The 17863-nt window shown below is 37.4% G+C and overlaps 1 protein-coding gene across 1 annotated transcript; it reads left to right on the top strand.

The window, feature by feature from the left end:
• The first annotated feature begins 1479 nt into the window (after positions 1 to 1479).
• On the top strand, positions 1480 to 16652 carry LOC134659503 (PR domain zinc finger protein 5-like). The gene is made up of 7 exons (XM_063515147.1): positions 1480 to 1716; positions 2482 to 2623; positions 3470 to 3559; positions 4526 to 4690; positions 5922 to 6070; positions 8098 to 8207; positions 15814 to 16652. The coding sequence occupies exons 1-7, from the start codon at positions 1534 to 1536 to the stop codon at positions 16640 to 16642; spliced, it is 1668 nt and encodes a 555-aa protein (XP_063371217.1). The 5' UTR covers positions 1480 to 1533; the 3' UTR covers positions 16643 to 16652.
• Positions 16653 to 17863: the final 1211 nt, after the last annotated feature.

The raw sequence follows: 17863 nt of genomic DNA on the forward strand, positions 1-17863 counted from the left end.
GACCAATACATTCTAGAGTTAGACCAAGCTAAAGTCTATTTTTTATTCGGTAGACTAAAATGACATTTCATAGTATGAAATGACACATGATGTTCATACTATGAAATGTCATTTTAGTCTACAGTCTACCGAATAAAAAAATAGACTAAGTCTTCAGCGATTTTGAAAGCCCAGTCATGCGCAAGTGTTCTTTTAAATGTTGAACTTCTATGAAATTATGTCGTTTGAATAACACCGTCTGGGCTATCAAAATCGCTGCAGACCTACCTTGGTCTAACTCTATGAAGTTTCTCTTTCTGCACAAACTATCATTTTACGCTTACTATACATATATTTCCATTTCTTTTTTATGTCATCACAATTTTTACTTAATGTATTGTATAGTAATGTTAAGTTATATTTATAATAGGAAGTATACATAATATACATATACTGATCTGAGTATTAAAATAAATTTGTGTCGAAGTCTAGTCAAAGGTCCCACTTAGGTAAGCGACAAGGTAACCATAACGACGAAATTTGCTTGTATCTTTATACGAATAACCTGTAAACCGTCCTTATGGCGACAAAGTGGGACTTTTTGCTTGGAACGACACATTTATACAAATTAGAGATAAGCTGGATAAAAAGTACATTGTAAATTTTTTTAATAAAATATTTTTCCGGCGATGTTGCATTCTTTTACTAATCCGTTCCCGTCCCCATCACAAATATCGGAGCGGCCAAGATGCTCGAAAATATCGGAACTTCCACTTAAACGTATATATAATATAATAACATTAAGGTAATTTAAAATTTAAAAAGCGCTGGTGGCCTAGCGGTAAGAGCGTGCGACTTTCAATCCGGAGGTCGCGGGTTCAAACCCCGGCTCGTACCAATGAGTTTTTCGGAACTTATGTACGAAATATCATTTGATATTTACCAGTTGCTTTTCGGTGAAGGAAAACATCGTGAGGAAACCGGACTAATCCCAATAAGGCCTAGTTTCCCCTCTGGGTTGGAAGGTCAGATGGCAGTCGCTTTCGTAAAAACTAGTGCCTACGTCAAATCATGGGATTAGTTGTCAAGCGGACCCCAGGCTCCCATGAGCCGTTGAAAAAATGCCGGGATAACGCGAGGAAGAAGAAGGTAATTTAATAAGTATCAACAAAAAATCTCGATTCAAATCTATTACAATCGATAGTCGATTGTGATTTTAAAGCAACCTCTTTAGTGGTAACTTTCAAATCTTTCAATGCAAAATCGAAACGCAAAAAGAATAGTTCGAGTAGAAAGTATTTTTTAAGTAAATCAACAAAATTAAATATAATTAAATCATGTTCTATTGAATCAAAATAATATACTTAGTGACTCTATAATAACATAGTTACATAATTTAGGTAGAAAGTAATCGTATAAATCATTCTTTCATATTTTATTAACTTTCAATGAGTTCTACTCGAACGAATCCAGTCTGTCAAAAATGCTATGTTCCCCAAAAGTGCTCTTTCCTATTCCCAATGTTTATAAATTAAATAAATAGTGCTTTTTAAAATGTTTATCGCCATGGCGGTGGCTGGCACATCTTTGGGTAAAGCTAAAGGCCCCATAGTTGACCCTGCGCTATGCCGATGCTGCCGTTCCATAAAGAAATGCCGACTTTTGAGCAGCGAATACGAATGGCTCGGCAAGAAGGAAGTTTACTCCGATATGTTGATGGATTGTTTCGGCTTACTTGTAAGTATATTATTTATTTAACCTGAAATAAGGTTCCTGCATTGAACAGACTACGTAATGCACTAACAAAATAATACACTTGATCCATTTAAAAATGCTAATTTATATGTGTAAAGGCCAGCCTAGACGGGACCAATTTTTCGCGAATCTGATTAAATTGTGTGATCCAATCAGGAGGCCAAGGAGGAGGAGAATTTTATATGTGTAAACAGGCCCCAATGTGAAGGCCAGCCACACTTACCCCTATGCCACACTTACCTGTATTGACCTTATAGAAATCGACGTTATTTATAAACGTCTACTAAGTTAACTAAGTCCCTCTCTATGGCATAACAAATTTCTTCTTCTTTCTTCTCAGCATATTTGCGTTCACTGCTGAACATATGCCTCTTTCATGGATTTCCATGTTGTTCTGTACGTGGCGGTTCTATGCCAGGTCGGCCCTGCCGTCTTTCTAATGTCGTCCGACCATCTGGCTCGTGGTTTTCGTCACTCCGGCTTCCCAGTCGAGGTCTCCAGAGCAGTACTCGCTGGCCCCATCGGTCGTCATCCCTTCGACAGATATGGCCGGCCCATTCCCACTTCAGTTGCGCAATAACAAACAAATGATAATCATCAACTGATTAAGTTAGCAGCCGTTTATGAATAACGCCATGAGTTTTAATCAATTGATTGCAGGTCAAGCATGTTTGTTTAAGTTCGTCCAATCACTTTGATTTGTTCACAAACCCCTACGGCATGTTAATATCTTACATATATTTCCAGCTGTCCCATTTAGACGGGGAGCCTAAAGACAGTGGAGTGTGCGCCACATGTGTTGGCCGTCTCCGGGAAGCTGTGGCCTTCCGTCAGCAGGTGCTGCAGAGCGAGCAGGCCTTCCTTGACGCCCGGCTGGAGAACAAGGATGGTAAGACATAAAGAGATTTTATCGGATAAAAAAAATTGCACAACTTTTGGAACAAATCAAATGATTTTAGAAACAAAACTATTAAAACGGATGGAATAAATTCAATATACGCGATATAATCCATAGTTTTATTTCATGAGTAACTATTGCGGCAACCAAAGACAATATCAAATTATTTTGATTAAATATGAATTTTGGGTTCAAAGACGTTTCTATGGCTTATCACTATCAGTCTAATAACTAGTGTTGCAAAATTGAGCAGCAAACATCCTACATAAATGTGAATAACAATCACCCAGTTTGGTTTTAGGGTTCCGTACCCAAAGGGTAAAAACGGGACCCTATTACTAAGACTCCGCTGTCCGTCCGTCCGTCCGTCTGTCACCAGGCTGTATCTCACGAACCGTGATAGCTAGACAGTTGAAATTTTCACAGATGATGTATTTCTGTTGCCGCAACAAACACTAAAAACAGAATAAAATAAAGATTTAAGTGGGGCTCCCATACAACAAACGTGATTTTTGACCGAAGTTAAGCAACGTCGGGCGGGGTCAGTACTTGGATGGGTGACCGTTTTTTGCTTGTTTGCTCTATTTTTTGTTGATGGTGCGGAACCCTCCGTGCGCGAGTCCGACTCGCACTTGGCCGGTTTTTGGTTTATTCATAAGTAAACCCCAATTTAAAAAACCCTACTTTCATATTGTATATAAGTAAGTAAATATCCTTTATTGCACCAATAATTATTTTACACAAACGTAAAACTACAAAAAAAAAATTCACGGCAAATAGAACCAGGTAACTACAGGTGGTGTTGTATTTGTTAAATCTGATTTAAATTTGTTACAGAAGTGCCCCTGGTGGAGACTAAAGTGAAGGTGGAACCTGTCCCTGACTCAGATGCGTCCGTGGGCGGACATGACGATGACCAAGATTATGGTAAATAACCAAGACTCTGAATAACGCCCGCCATTTTGAAAACGTTACCCTGTTCCGTACAACACAAACTTCTATACCAATGTCAACGATTAAATATGCCCCAATGACATCCGTAGACCGTAAACGAACATTTTCGACTCGTAAATGGCTCCTAAATTATAATTTGTTTTCAAAACGACGGGCGTTATTCCTAGTCTTGAAAATAATTCATTTAAATTATAATTTTATTTGTTTATTTCAAAAGAAACCAACTTATCATACTTACCTATTTTTTGCAACACCAGAAAAAAGAGAGATCACAGAATATAGGACTACGGTTTGGGGGTTTGGGGGTGGTCGTCCACTTTCGTTTTAACAACTAATGTTAAGTACTGTAGTATCCAGTACTTAACACACAGACAAAGACATCCACCAGACTGAGCATAGTAGCGCTACCCCCTCTGCCACAATACGGTAGTTTTACTCCATTTTCGAGTCAAAGTGTCTTTGTGTTATGTCCGTGTCTTTGAACGGACCAATCACGGCACGGGACTCGCTCACCTCGTCCCCCGCACCCCAGTATTTTTGGCAGCATCGGTTTCATGAAATAATTGCTCTAAACACCGTCTAGAGGATTCCTAGTCTATGACTTAACATGCTGCCCGGGTTGAAGTATGTGGAGGAACACTTCAAAAATTTGGAAGAGGACAGATTAAAGGCTCTCCTAATAGTCCTTATTTCCGCAACCGCGCTTTCTTGCTGTAATTTCAATTTCAAAGCCTTTTATTATCGAACATACAGTTAATAATATTTAATACAATATTTATTTATTTATTTATGTGTTTGCAACAACCGTCGGCTCGACGTGTCATTTTGACACAAAGGCCTCCTTGCTGTAATTAAGGCGGAATAAACCAGCCTATTTTGATACAGTCCGCGATTTCTACGTCCCAGTAGGACCCTAACAACTCATTTGTATCTCAACAGAACCCGAATGTAAAGTGGAGATAGAGCTAAAGTCAGAGTCACCCGAGAAGCGTAAGAAGACGCGACCGCGACCCTTAGTACTGAAGAAAAGATCCAAAAGAGAGCTGTTTGATAGAGCGCTCGCTCTACAGGACAAACTTGATGAATTGCTGGACCAAGGACCACGTGAGTATATGGGCCATTCTATTTAAAGTTGTCCCCTACACTTTTTTTTAACTTGTGAATTTATAAAAAAAAAAGCGCTGGTGGCCTAGCGGTAAGAGCGTGCGACTTGCAATCCGGAGGTCGCGGGTTCGAACCCCGGCTCGTACCAATGAGTTTTTCGGAACTTATGTACGAAATATCATTTGATATTTACCAGTCGCTTTTCGGTGAAGGAAAACATCGTGAGGAAACCGGACTAATCCCAATACGGGCCTAGTTTACCCTCTGGGTTGGAAGGTCAGATGGCAGTCGCTTTCGTAAAAACTAGTGCCCACGCCAATTACTGGGATTAGTTGCCAAGCGGACCCCAGGCTCCCATGAGCCGTGGCAAAATGCCGGGACAACGCGAGGAAGATGATGATATGTTATTTCTACTCAGAATCACGAGCTCTTTCGATCCTAATAGGAGAAAAAAAGTGTCCCAAGGTTTTTCCCATTCCGTTACCATTTTTTCATAGAATTTGTATGGCGGTTTCGGAATGGAAAGATCGAAAAATGTATGGAAATCTTGAGACACTTTTTTTCTCCTATTAGGATCAAAAGAGGTCATGATTCTGAGTAGAAATAACATAATAAATCTCAATTTTGAAAAAAAAGTGTAGGGGACAAATTTTAAATAAAATGGCCCATATTCGGAAGTAAACTTTACATCCCAGGACCTCCACCAAGTCTAAGATACACTTTTGGTCAAGCAGATCTTGTCAGTAGAAAAAGGCGGCAAATTTGAAAAATGTAGGCGCGAAGGGATATCGTCCCATAGAAATTTTAATTTCGCGCCTTTTTTTACTGACAAGTATTGCTATATATCCTCACTAGCGACCCGCCCCGGCTTCGCACGGGTTACACAAAACCTAAACAAATTATACACCTAAACCTTCCTCAAGACTCGAAGACAACCGCATGAAAATCTGTTCATGCGGTACAGGCTTTTAAAGGGTCGGCAACGCGCATGTTACACCCCTGGAAGAGCAGGCGTCCTTAAGCTACGGTGACTGCTTACCATCAGGCGGGCCGTATGCTTGTTTGCCACCGGCGTGGTTTACAAAAAAAAAAGGGTTGCCCCAATTTGTCCTACTGATCTCTTGTTTACTACAAATTCAGGGTGATTTGGAAAGGAACGCGGTGTTGTATGAAGGTTGTTATTGTTAGTCTTGAATATTTACTAGTCTCTGATCTCACCTGTTTTTTCCAGCGTCGCCGCCTAAGAAACTGAAGGCACAAAAAAGGACCCCCGATGATCACGACCACATGGTGTACCACAACACAATCACTATAGTCCTCAACTCATACGTGTGCCCGTTCCATAATAGGATCAGCAACTATTACTGTTACTACTGCAGGGTACGTATAAACACGCTGGTCTTGTCTGTCTTAACCTTAGAGTGTTTCACAACACTATCACAATAGTGCTCAATGTCTGCCCGTTCCATAATAGGATCAGCAACTATTACTGCTACTACTGCAGGGTACGTAACACGCTAGTCTTGTCTGTCTTAACCTTAGAGTGTTTCACAACACTATCACAATAGTGCTCAATGTCTGCCCGTTCCATAATAGGATCAGCAACTATTACTGCTACTACTGCAGGGTACGTATAAACACGCTGGTCTTGTCTTAACCTTAGAGTGTTTCACAACACAATCACTATAGTGCTCAAGACATACGTGTGCCCGTTCCATAATAGGATCAGCAACTATTACTGCTACTACTGCAGGGTACGTATAAACACGCTGGTCTTGTCTGTCTTAACCTTAGAGTGTTTTACAACACAATCACTATAGTGCTCAAGACATACGTGTGCCCGTTCCATAATAGGATCAGCAACTATTACTGCTACTACTGCAGGGTACGTAATACGCTGGTCTTGTCTGTCCTAACCTTAGAGTGTTTCACAACTAGAGATGGGTAGCGGGTATTTACCAAATTTATCCATCCACTCGAAAGATGGCAGTAAATTTACTTTGACAATACGCCTCTATCCTCCTAAGGCCCAACGTCCTACCTATAGTACCTATTCAGTTCGATGTAATTTAAACCATGTTCAATTGGAACAGAGTCGCTTTCGCTTTGTTTCGTTCAATTTGAAAACAACGCAAAATCAACTCTATTTCCTACAATTTAGGTTCAAATTTCAATGGAAAATTTTGGATGTTTCGTTTGTGGGCCATTTTGTTTAAAGTTGTCCCCTACAAATTTGGGATTTTTTATGTTATTTCTACTCAGAATCACGGGCTCTTTTGATCCTAATAGGAGAAAAAAGTGTCCCAAAACTTCCATACATTTTTCGATCTTTCCATTCCGTGACCGCCATACAGTCTATGAAAAATGGTAACGGAATGAAAATAAAAACCTTGGGACACTTTTTTCTCCTATTAGGATAGAAAGAGCTCGTGATTCTGAGTAGAAATAACATAGAAATTCACAAAATAAAAAATAAAAAGTGTAGGGGACAACTTTAAATAAAATGGCCCTTGTATGGCTGTAAAACCCAAAATAGCCCAATATTTTGAACTATTTTATGCTCTTTACGTAGGACTGAATCATGTATTTAGGTAACAACTTCGTATTATTAGATTATCCCACTAAAAATAAAATAATAACACTTTAAACTCTCGCGTTTTGTACACATATTTAATTACACAAACGGGTCTACCGCGATATAATTTCATTGTTTTTACCTTTAATTCCGACGTTTCAGCTGAGTTGCACCAGCTGTGGTCACGGAAAGACTGACGTCCCAACAAATGTCAACCGAGATATTAATAAAACACCACTAAACTAACACGAAATTTATTCAATTACCTTTATTTACCGAAGTTTCGACACAGGTTTCACTGGTCATGGTCGCGGCTAATTGATATGAATGTGAGTTAATATGTGTTCAAAACGCGAAGGTTTTAAATATTATACCACTAAACTACCCGAAATTAGTTTATAAAAATGTTCGGGGTAGCTGCAATTTCTTTGTCTACCACGAACATTTTTATAAATAAGCCATTATTACTCTCAGATTATTACATTACATTGAATTGTTAACTGTTGTTACTTTAGTTTAATTATATGTTTTAATGTATTACTTTCTGTACCTACATAATTAACGAGTATTCTATTGGTTTGTATACCCTTAACTTGCTGCTGGAAGAGCGGGGTCTCCTGTCACAAGTATTGATATACTTACTAGGAGGTCCCAACCCTTTCTAAATTTGTTACACAATAATCACTGTGACCAATAAACGATTTTTTCATTTTCATTTCATTTCAAGCCAAAGAACGAAAAAGAACGTAATAATACCGGTATTTTTTGTATGAAGAAAAAACCGGTTCCGAGTCTTGCTTAGGAGGCTGTAGTAAATTATCTTTGTGCGCAGGACCAGTTCACGAACCCCGTGGAGCTGCGCGAGCACACGTTGGTGCACAAGCCGAGCATGTTCGAGAGCATGACCGAGAACAAGAAGATACCCAAGATCGACATCACCAGGTATATAGTGCACCTGGCATTGACACCTGAGTGGACGCTCGAGTTGGGCGTGCCGCGGGGCGGGGCGTGCGGCGTGCATGTTAACCCTTAAATGCATAGTGATGCATTTATACACACAACATAAACATCAAATGTTATGCATTATTAAACAAATTCTATTTGTTCTTGTATATTATTTCAATAGTAAAACTAATAAATTTTCCGAATTATTACATAAATTTACGCAGTATTTTAATTCATAAAAATTACATTTGTTTATAGACGAAATGTCGGAAAATTTGGAAAAACCTGGAAGTTGATGATTTTTAGTATGTGATTTTGGGCAGATTTTTCGGGGTTTGTAATTATTTTATATTTACAAACTTTATCATAGGAACATCATAAATAGTGTACCTTTCTGATGGCAGTTAAGATTTTTCCTATACCCTTTACAAATACCTATATATTTGGAAATTAAACGAACTTACCTGTAAGTGAAGTTCATTTCAATTATATTAGCTGCACAAACTTCGAAATGATATATAACTATGTAGTACGCGCTTATCATTTTAGCCTATTCCATGAATGTTACAGAGAGGCAAAGCCAAAATTAAAAATATGTATCTGATTTATGAACGTAACTCCTACGTTGAACGGTTCCCGCGCTGTCAACTGTCAATGTCATTTAGTTTAGAGTAACAAGCCAAGACATAACACTTTCACTGCCAGTAGCCCGCTAGGGTTCTCTATTCTTAGGTACTTATCGCTACAAAGCGGAAAAAACATATAGTATCCGCTATGCTTGTAGCTCACGCTGGCAGTGAATATGCCAATAGATGGAACAACTTGGCCCCCAATTCAGCAAAGCCAATATTACCATAACTTTGACAGGGATTATAGGTACACGAATCCCTGGTTGTCTCAGGACAACGTGGGTACTGGGTGGGATGGGTTATCATTTCGAAGTTTGTGCAGCTAATATAATTGAAATGAACTTCACTTACAGGTAAGTTCGTTTAATTTCCAATTATTATTACGCTGCACAAACTTCTTCAATGATATATAACTATGTAGATGTTTAGAGATAAGTATTCAAAGTTTGTTTTGGCTTTGTATTATAACAATGAAATCGTTGATTAACAATGATTTATTATTTCATTTTAAATTGGGTACCTTTTTAGTTATCTGTAACTATTTCCAAAATATAGGTAGGTATGTATATTTAGTTTACAACATTATTTAGAGATCTAGTGATATCATTTCATCAAACTGTCTATCGTATAGTATATAGATAGTTGAAACAAAAATAATTTGATCCTTATTTAGTAATAGGTAAGTATTTTCATTTATACCACCAAATACCACATAAAAACTTAATTATTATAGGAATATCAAAGAAATCAAAGGATAGCATGAGATGCAATTATTGGCGAATACAACAACTAAGTATAAGCAACTCTTGGCAGTGTGTTGCTGGTTACACCTTTAAGTAACACTTATTTTCTCATTTATCATAGTAAGGATTTACCAAAATTATTGGATGGAACCATGATTATGAAATTGAGAAATATCATTAAGTACAAGAATCACTCCACCTTGATGTTTTTCTTCCACTAATATTAACTCCTAAACGATTTACGGTTGACACCAACACATAACAGGTTAAATAGGTGGTGAAAATAAAAATAAATCTTTTAAGAATTGACTTAATCCCTCTACAAATCGTTTGGGAAGTGATTTTTTCATGATTTTGAGGGCAATAAATAATCACTAACAAGTTAATAACTACCATCACGAATATTATTGTTCATTATTTATATATAGGTAATCAATGTTTTACACCTCATTCAATTTAAAATTAGTGTTTTCCCTGAAAAAAATAATGCTATGGATAGCATGGGTTGCTGAAATTTATCAATCAGAATAACAGTAAAGTTTGATGTTTTATCAAGGACAGGGTTTTGCACGTTGTGTACAATCACAACAGCTAATAAAAGTGATAAAGTAATTTCTTACTTTTTCTTAATACTGTAATGAATAATTTTCATTAGTTGGTGACATTGTTAATCAATAATTTAAGACCGATTAAGGGTACTAGGTCACACTTTAAGGTTGAGTTTTGTGTAATCGAAAAAACGTTCTTCATAAAGTGTTCAATTCTATCATTTGAGGAGAGCCTATTCTCCAATAAAAGCACAAGAGCAGATTTACAATTATTTACACATCTATACCTAGCTCCCTCATTACATAAGTAATGCTATTAAAACGGCAAGCACTTCTGAAACAGATGCCATAAAATAATTAATGTAATTATTTTTACATAACATACACCAGTATTTCAAGTGTGTGTGTGTGTGTGTGTGCTTGACGGTGTAGGGCGCAAGGGATTACACTGTACTGTACTCCTTTCTCCTCTTCCTCTTCTCCTTCAGTGATGGCTGATGGCACTTCCTGGATAACACTAGGGTAACCAGGATAAAACGCTGTTGAAACTTGAAACCAGTTAATAAAATATGCTTTTATATATGAGAGCTGGGGCGCAAATCTATACAATTATATGTAAGTACATAGGTATGCATATAAATATTTCGTAAACTGAGTAGTTACAATGACCGTGCCTTGATGCCTTCTACTTTTCCTAAATTTTAATACCTTAGATTTCGTTTCAGTTGGAAGGAAAACATAGATAAAATATTTTTTGCAAAAGCATCTAAGTACTTATGTAGAAAAAACATCTGGGTTACTTCACCAGGATATTTGTATAATATCCAATAACTCGGTAGGTATATGGATTTCCAAAATGTTGTAAGAAATTTCAAATTTAATTTTCGTTAAATCTGAAATCTTACATTATTTTCTCTCAATCAGCTTATGACACTTGAAGCACATATAGCATTTAAGTAGAATATTGTAATGTCTCTTTTCACACCACTGCTAATGTTCCTAGACATAAAAATACTGTATTTCATTTCACCGGTTTATAAATAATTGCGATAGCTGTGTTGTCTTCTCTCAGATGTATCTCAGTGTGGTAAACCGGAAAAGAGGGTCTTTAAACATAAACAAGACCACCATAACCTGAACAAAATTAATGTACCTAATGCATTCTATTAGGCTCATTTAATAATTTCCACACGGGTGTAAGTGTTACTGTAAGTAATTAAATATCTGCAAAAAATATATATTTATAACCCTTTATTTTAATTAGCCATCAATATACGAAATTCAGTATAGGTACTTTTATCTATTCAGCTCTTTAAATACACACATAACCATATTCATTGGCCAAACTTGTAGCTATAGGTACAACAACCCATTTATATGAGCAAAGTTCATTAAAACTAATAACAATGCGACCAATATATAAAGGACTTTATCTGTTGTTTAAGTTTGTATTTGTCCTTATCGGCTAAAGAAATAATTCTAGTATTACCCAGCTTTCTGAGGTAAGTACTAAGGAGCTAGTTTCATTTGATTATAGCTGCATATAGGTAATGGTATCAAGACTAATTAAGTGTATTTTGTATATGTATGCACCTACATAGTATAAAAAACATTTATAATAATGAGCTTCAACAATAGATATATAATCTAAACAATTGCTCATTATGTGACCTCTAGATCTTAGACACTTCATGAAAGGTCTGACACATATCGACACCTAGTCTAATAGTCTAATAATTGGACTTATGTTGTCATTACTTCATTAGTTTCATAACAGTTCCAATTCCCTGTTGACAACCTGTCAGATCCCACGGCTCAGATTTGAGCCAGAACGCTTATGGGTGACGTCACACCTGGGAGTTGACGGGTTAAACTGCTTAGTTGCAATAAATTGACTTCTTAAATATATAGGTATCTGTATTTATTTCTCTTAGGATTTGGTAGAGAAAATATTAAAGTCAATATTAAACTGTATAAAGTGTACATTATTTTATAAGAACATCATAGGCATATACACACAGTATATATCACAGTCACATAGTTTTCTAGTATTTGACTATCAATTTCACAGAATTGATCATATTTCGGAATTGTAACCTTCGGTATTGGCACTGACAAAAATTTAATTTTGTATGACAAAATCCTTGTAAATATTGAATATGATGTCACTGCAATTAAAGAAGTGTATTTAAATAAACCACAGCTTTTGAGAATTTGTTCTAAATGAACACAGGCTGTTGTAATGTCACTTGAGTGCGACCACATTGTGACTGCAGAGAGGAAAGTGTTGCTCCGCTTCTTTATCGCTGCTTTTGACCAGGGTTTTTGTATGTTGTAATGTTAAATGAATACTTTATTATATGAAACAAATACAAGTAACAGCAAAACATACATTGGAAAATATGATTGATAATTGAGCCCTTGAAGTTGAAGTACCGGGCCGTAAGCCATTCGTTTTTCTGCTAGATTTTCTTATAATATCACTTGTCGACAGCATGTTTAAAAATAAAATAAAAAATCTCTAATGCCATTTATTGTGCTTTAGTATTTAAAGGACCACTGCCTTAGCGAAGATTCTCAGTGATGATAATCACACAAAAGACGGTCAGTCACTTAAAAGCGACACCAGCTTGTCATAGCCGGTTTCAGCACAAAATTGATTGAGAGCTAAATCATCACAGTTAGCAAACAAATACTTAGCCTTGTTCCTTACTGACAAGCATCTCACCAATAGAGCACCAATAAAATTTTTACAGCGCAGATTATTTTGCATAATCTTGTTTGGGTCATACTGGTTTTGTAATGTTCTTAATTGTACATCTGAAAACAAACAACGAGGTTGTCCTATTAGGATTTTTCCATATCCAAATTTCTGGTGCCTCCGTCCCATGATGTCAAGATTTACTCGCTTAATTCCTTGCTTGCTGAAATAAGAATAAATGTTTTAATTCACCTACTTGAAGTCATAGTACATACCAAGAGACGGCCTAATTTTGCATACCACATTGATTAACTCATGGGGTTAAGAGCCGTGTCTAGTCTACAAAACCCAGTTCTAGCAAGACTTGTGGCCTTCCACTGCCATTGGCAGGTAGGATATGAGCCATATCTCAGTGCTGTTAGTAAGGAATAAGTGACAACACCACAATGCCCCAAAGATACTGGCATTGAATGCACCTAGTATTAGTATGTGAAAGCCAAGTCCAAATATCATCAGAGATACCTAGGTTAGTACTCCAAAAAGCTTAGTATAGCTATTTTGCAAACAGATGCACCTAGAATAGTGCTCCAGAATGCAGTGCACAGCTCAGTCACCATGTGCAGTTAGCAGACAGACACACCTATAATAGTGGCCCAGAATGCACAGTGCACAGCACAACCACCGTGTGCAGGTAGCAGACAGATGCACCTAGAATAGTGCTCCAGAATGCACAGTGCACAGCACAACCACCGTGTGCGGTTAGCAGACAGATGCACCTAGAATAGTGCTCCAGAATGCACAGTGCACAGCACAACCACCGTGTGCAGTTAGCAGACAGATGCACCTAGAATAGTGCTCCAGAATGCAGTGCACAGCTCAGTCACCATGTGCAGTTAGCGGACAGATATACACCTAGCTAGAATAGTGTTCCAAAAAATCCAGAATGCACAGGTTAGCACAAACGTCGAAAATCATGAACAAATATTTCTTACCTTGCGTTTATTTTCTTTCGGAATTTTAGATATGTACATTCGGTCGCTGGCGAGCGAGGAGGGCACAGATTGCTTTTTATACGCCACGCGAAAATCGCTTTTTTCTCTACGCCGCTGGCGGAGATGGAGATGATGATGCTGCTAGATTCTTATTTTGATATGCAACATGTCCGGGTGGATAGTCATGCTATCCACGAAACGACGCCGCCTTTGACCTTGGTCGCGAAAGTAGCATTTTCTTCTTCAATCTTCTTGTATTTTCTTCCAATTTTGTAATTGGTCGGACTGTCGTACACTAATATTTTATTTTTTCACATATTTATTATATATTTACTATTATTTCCTATTAAAAAAGTTATATTTTATTAAGCCCTAATGGTCTAGGCTAACATGAATAAACACAATGACATTGACAGTTGACAGCGCGGGAACCGTTCAACGTAGGAGTTACGTTCATAAATCAGATACATATTTTTAATTTTGGCTTTGCCTCTCTGTAACATTCATGGAATAGGCTAAAATGATAAGCGCGTACTACATAGTTATATATCATTGAAGAAGTTTGTGCAGCGTAATAATAATTCCAAAAATATGATTTAGCCTATGCAACTTTTAACACTGATTTCGCAGTGAAAATCGATGATATAATTTTTTTTACTATTTTTCCTAGAAACGGCAAACAATTATGTGATACATATATTAATTTCGGCCAAAAAGAAAAAATCATGCATTTAAGGGTTAAACAAATGCGAGCGTATAGGAGCGGCCTTAGTGCACGCTGCTCACATCACGCGTGAGCCCACAGCCACGCTGCACGCTCCGCTTCGAGCGTCCACTCAGGCCTTACACTTACACTGAGTGTGAGTGCGATCTATTTGCGTGGCGATGGACGGGAGTGTATAGTGTATAGTGAATGCTTGAGATTCTGTGAGGCGATGGATGCTAGGTGCTCAACTGTTCCTATGTAATTTGTCTATGCTAGTGTAATGTGCTATTATTGTTGTTATAAGTATTATTGCTGTTAGTCTAAGTTTCGTGACGCATTGGTTTAGCTGTAAAGTCATGTAAACATGTTTATCATTAAAATAAAAATAGTCTGTCTAAAAAGAGTAGACATTAACAAGTGGCAATACTGTAGCACTGAATAATAGTATTATCATACAGAACGGCCCCGCACCGCCCCGCCCCGACTCGCATTACCTCGCCCCGCGCTCGCCCCGCGACTGCAATCTGACGGACTTCTGGCGTGCTCTCAGTACAGCGACTTACCCACACATACACAATGACGCGTGTACAGACGTGCCGCGCACACATATAAACGCAAATCATTTTTGTTGTATGACGTGTCCGCCCTGTGACTGTAGAGCAAAGAATATAATACTCAACTGTAGAGTCGTCCCTTTCAAATCCAATCTAAGAAAAACGGGACGACACCACAGTGTTGCCACTTCCGACACGTCGGAAGGGAGGAGCCCAAACGATATCTTACCCTACAAATCGTTCTGTCATTTTTTGCGCGGGGAACAGTCGGACCTCTCACTCACTACATTCAAAATCCAATCTGTAATGACGACACTAATACATAGAAAATGAAATGACACACGTCAAAGACAAATCTTGCACACCTCGTTCTCTTTTTGTGTACGAAACAAGTTACAACATGCACCGCCATAGGCACAGTTGTACCATGGTTGTGTAGTACCTATGCTTCGACAGAGGGGAAATAGTACGAATGCCGTCTCCCTTCCGTGTTGCTCGAAGTAAGAATCGTTTTCTAATTGCGAATATAAATGACTAATTTATGTTAAAATATCTAAAGTCTATTTTTTTATTCGGTAGACTGAAATGACAGTTCATAGTATGAACATAAAAAGTCATTTCATACTATGAAATGTCATTTTAGTCTACCGAATAAAAAAATAGACTTTAGTGTTATCTTAACCGGATTTTTATGAGTTAAAAAAAAACAGATTTTCTGTTTTATTTTCAGGATCGACTGCAGATTATGCCCAGCCAAAATTGAAACACTAGAAGACTTTAAACAACACGTAAGCAGCGTACACAACAAAAAAATATTCCCCGTGCAAAACGAATTCCTAAAATTCAAGTTAACTTTAGACAATATAAAGTGCACGGAATGCAATAGCAGTTTCCCATATTTTGACAGTTTGAAAAAGCATATGATAGAGCATTTCGGGACTTTTATATGTGACCAATGCGGGGCCTGCTTTTTAGAACAAAACTCATTAAGAACTCATATAAAAAGTCATAATAAGGTAGAAGCTAATTTCCCATGTGAAATATGTGGGAAGAACTTGAAATCTAAATACAGTCGCTACTTACACGTAGCTACGGTACATGAGAAAAAACCTACAGTGAATTGTTACAAGTGTGATTCTAGTTTTCTGTCTTACGCATTAAGAAATAGACATTTAATAGAGGTTCATGGTGATAAAAGAACTTTTCCATGTAAATTATGTGATAAAGTATATAATAGAAGGAAAACTCTTATGGAACATAATAGGAGGAATCATTTGAAAGTGTATAGACATCAGTGTGACTTGTGCGACCAAAGATTCTACCTACCCTCAAGGCTAAAAGAGCATATGGCGACGCATACTGGGGAAAGGAATTTTCGTTGTGAGTTTTGTGATAAATGTTATCCCAGGTTACAGTCTTTGCAGGAGCATGTGAGGTCGCATTCGAGTGACAGGAGGTATAAGTGTGACATTTGTAATGCGACATTTACACAAAATGGCAGTTTGAAAAGCCATATGAAGAGCCATCACCAGTTTGAGTTGAACGCTAATTTCGGATGATATACTAACAAACAGTATTTGAAATAGAGGCGGATTGTCAAAGTAAATTATGTAGCCACAGTAAATTTACTGCCATCTTTTGACAAAAGGTTAAAACTGTTAGAACGCCATTTGACGTTGACCCTTATTCTTTCACTGATATGTGTTAATTACACTGATACGCCATCTACCCGAGAGTAGGCCAAAGGTATGGTGCAATCTTTTCGAGCAATGGCGTCATAACCTTTGGCCTGCACTCGGGCATAGAGAAATATAGTAAGACAAGAGTGCTCACTCCATACATCAGTTCAGACTATTAATTTCAGTGTCTACATCTAGCATCGAGTAGCGGAACTATCAGTACTGCTACTTGATAATAGATGTAGCACCGACCGGAAAGTCTTATCTCAACAGCATAAGACTTTCCGGTCGGTGCTACATCTATTGTCAAGTAGCAGTACTGATAGTTCCCCTACTCGATGCTAGATGCTAATAGTCTTTTTGGTACTAAAACTGATGTATGGAGTGAGCAATCTATGTATTTTTTCTCTATGACTCGGGTAGATGGCGTTAATTACAATATTTAACAAATTAACACATATCAGTGAAAGAATAAGGGTCAAAGTCAAATGGCGTTGTAACAGTTTTAACCTTTTGTCAAAAGATGGCAGTAAATATATTAGAGCTAAATAATTTACCATGACAGTAACCCTCTATTCATTCACTCTATTCTCTTTGCTAACAATCAGTGAGTAGGTAGTTACTATGGATTATATACGAAATATTCTATAAAAAGGCCAAGTTTTGTACGAATTGTGTCGGTCATGACGCCTCGTATACGTCAGCTACCGCTCCGTTGGTGGATTGAGGAACGGTAGCCACCCAAACACGTGGAATTTTAATTTTAGTCATTCCTTCAATTTTGCTGACTAAATTTTAAAAATCTAGTTATATGTAACACCGAAATACCTGTGATTAAGTTTCCAGTTTATTACGATATATTGCTAAATGTCTACCCACTAAACTTCGTTAAATTGTCATAAAATTTATATTAGCTAAAATTACATAAAGGTACAATGAGCATACATAATTATGCAGTGTTATTAATTATTTAAAATTTGATTATAATTGGAAATTAAACGAACTTACCTGTAAGTGAAGTTCATTTCAATTATATTAGCTGCACAAACTTCGAAATGATATATAACTATGTAGTACGCGCTTATCATTTTAGCCTATTCC

Source organism: Cydia amplana, chromosome 25 (genome assembly GCF_948474715.1).
Source record: "Cydia amplana chromosome 25, ilCydAmpl1.1, whole genome shotgun sequence".
Lineage (NCBI taxonomy): Eukaryota > Metazoa > Arthropoda > Insecta > Lepidoptera > Tortricidae > Cydia > Cydia amplana.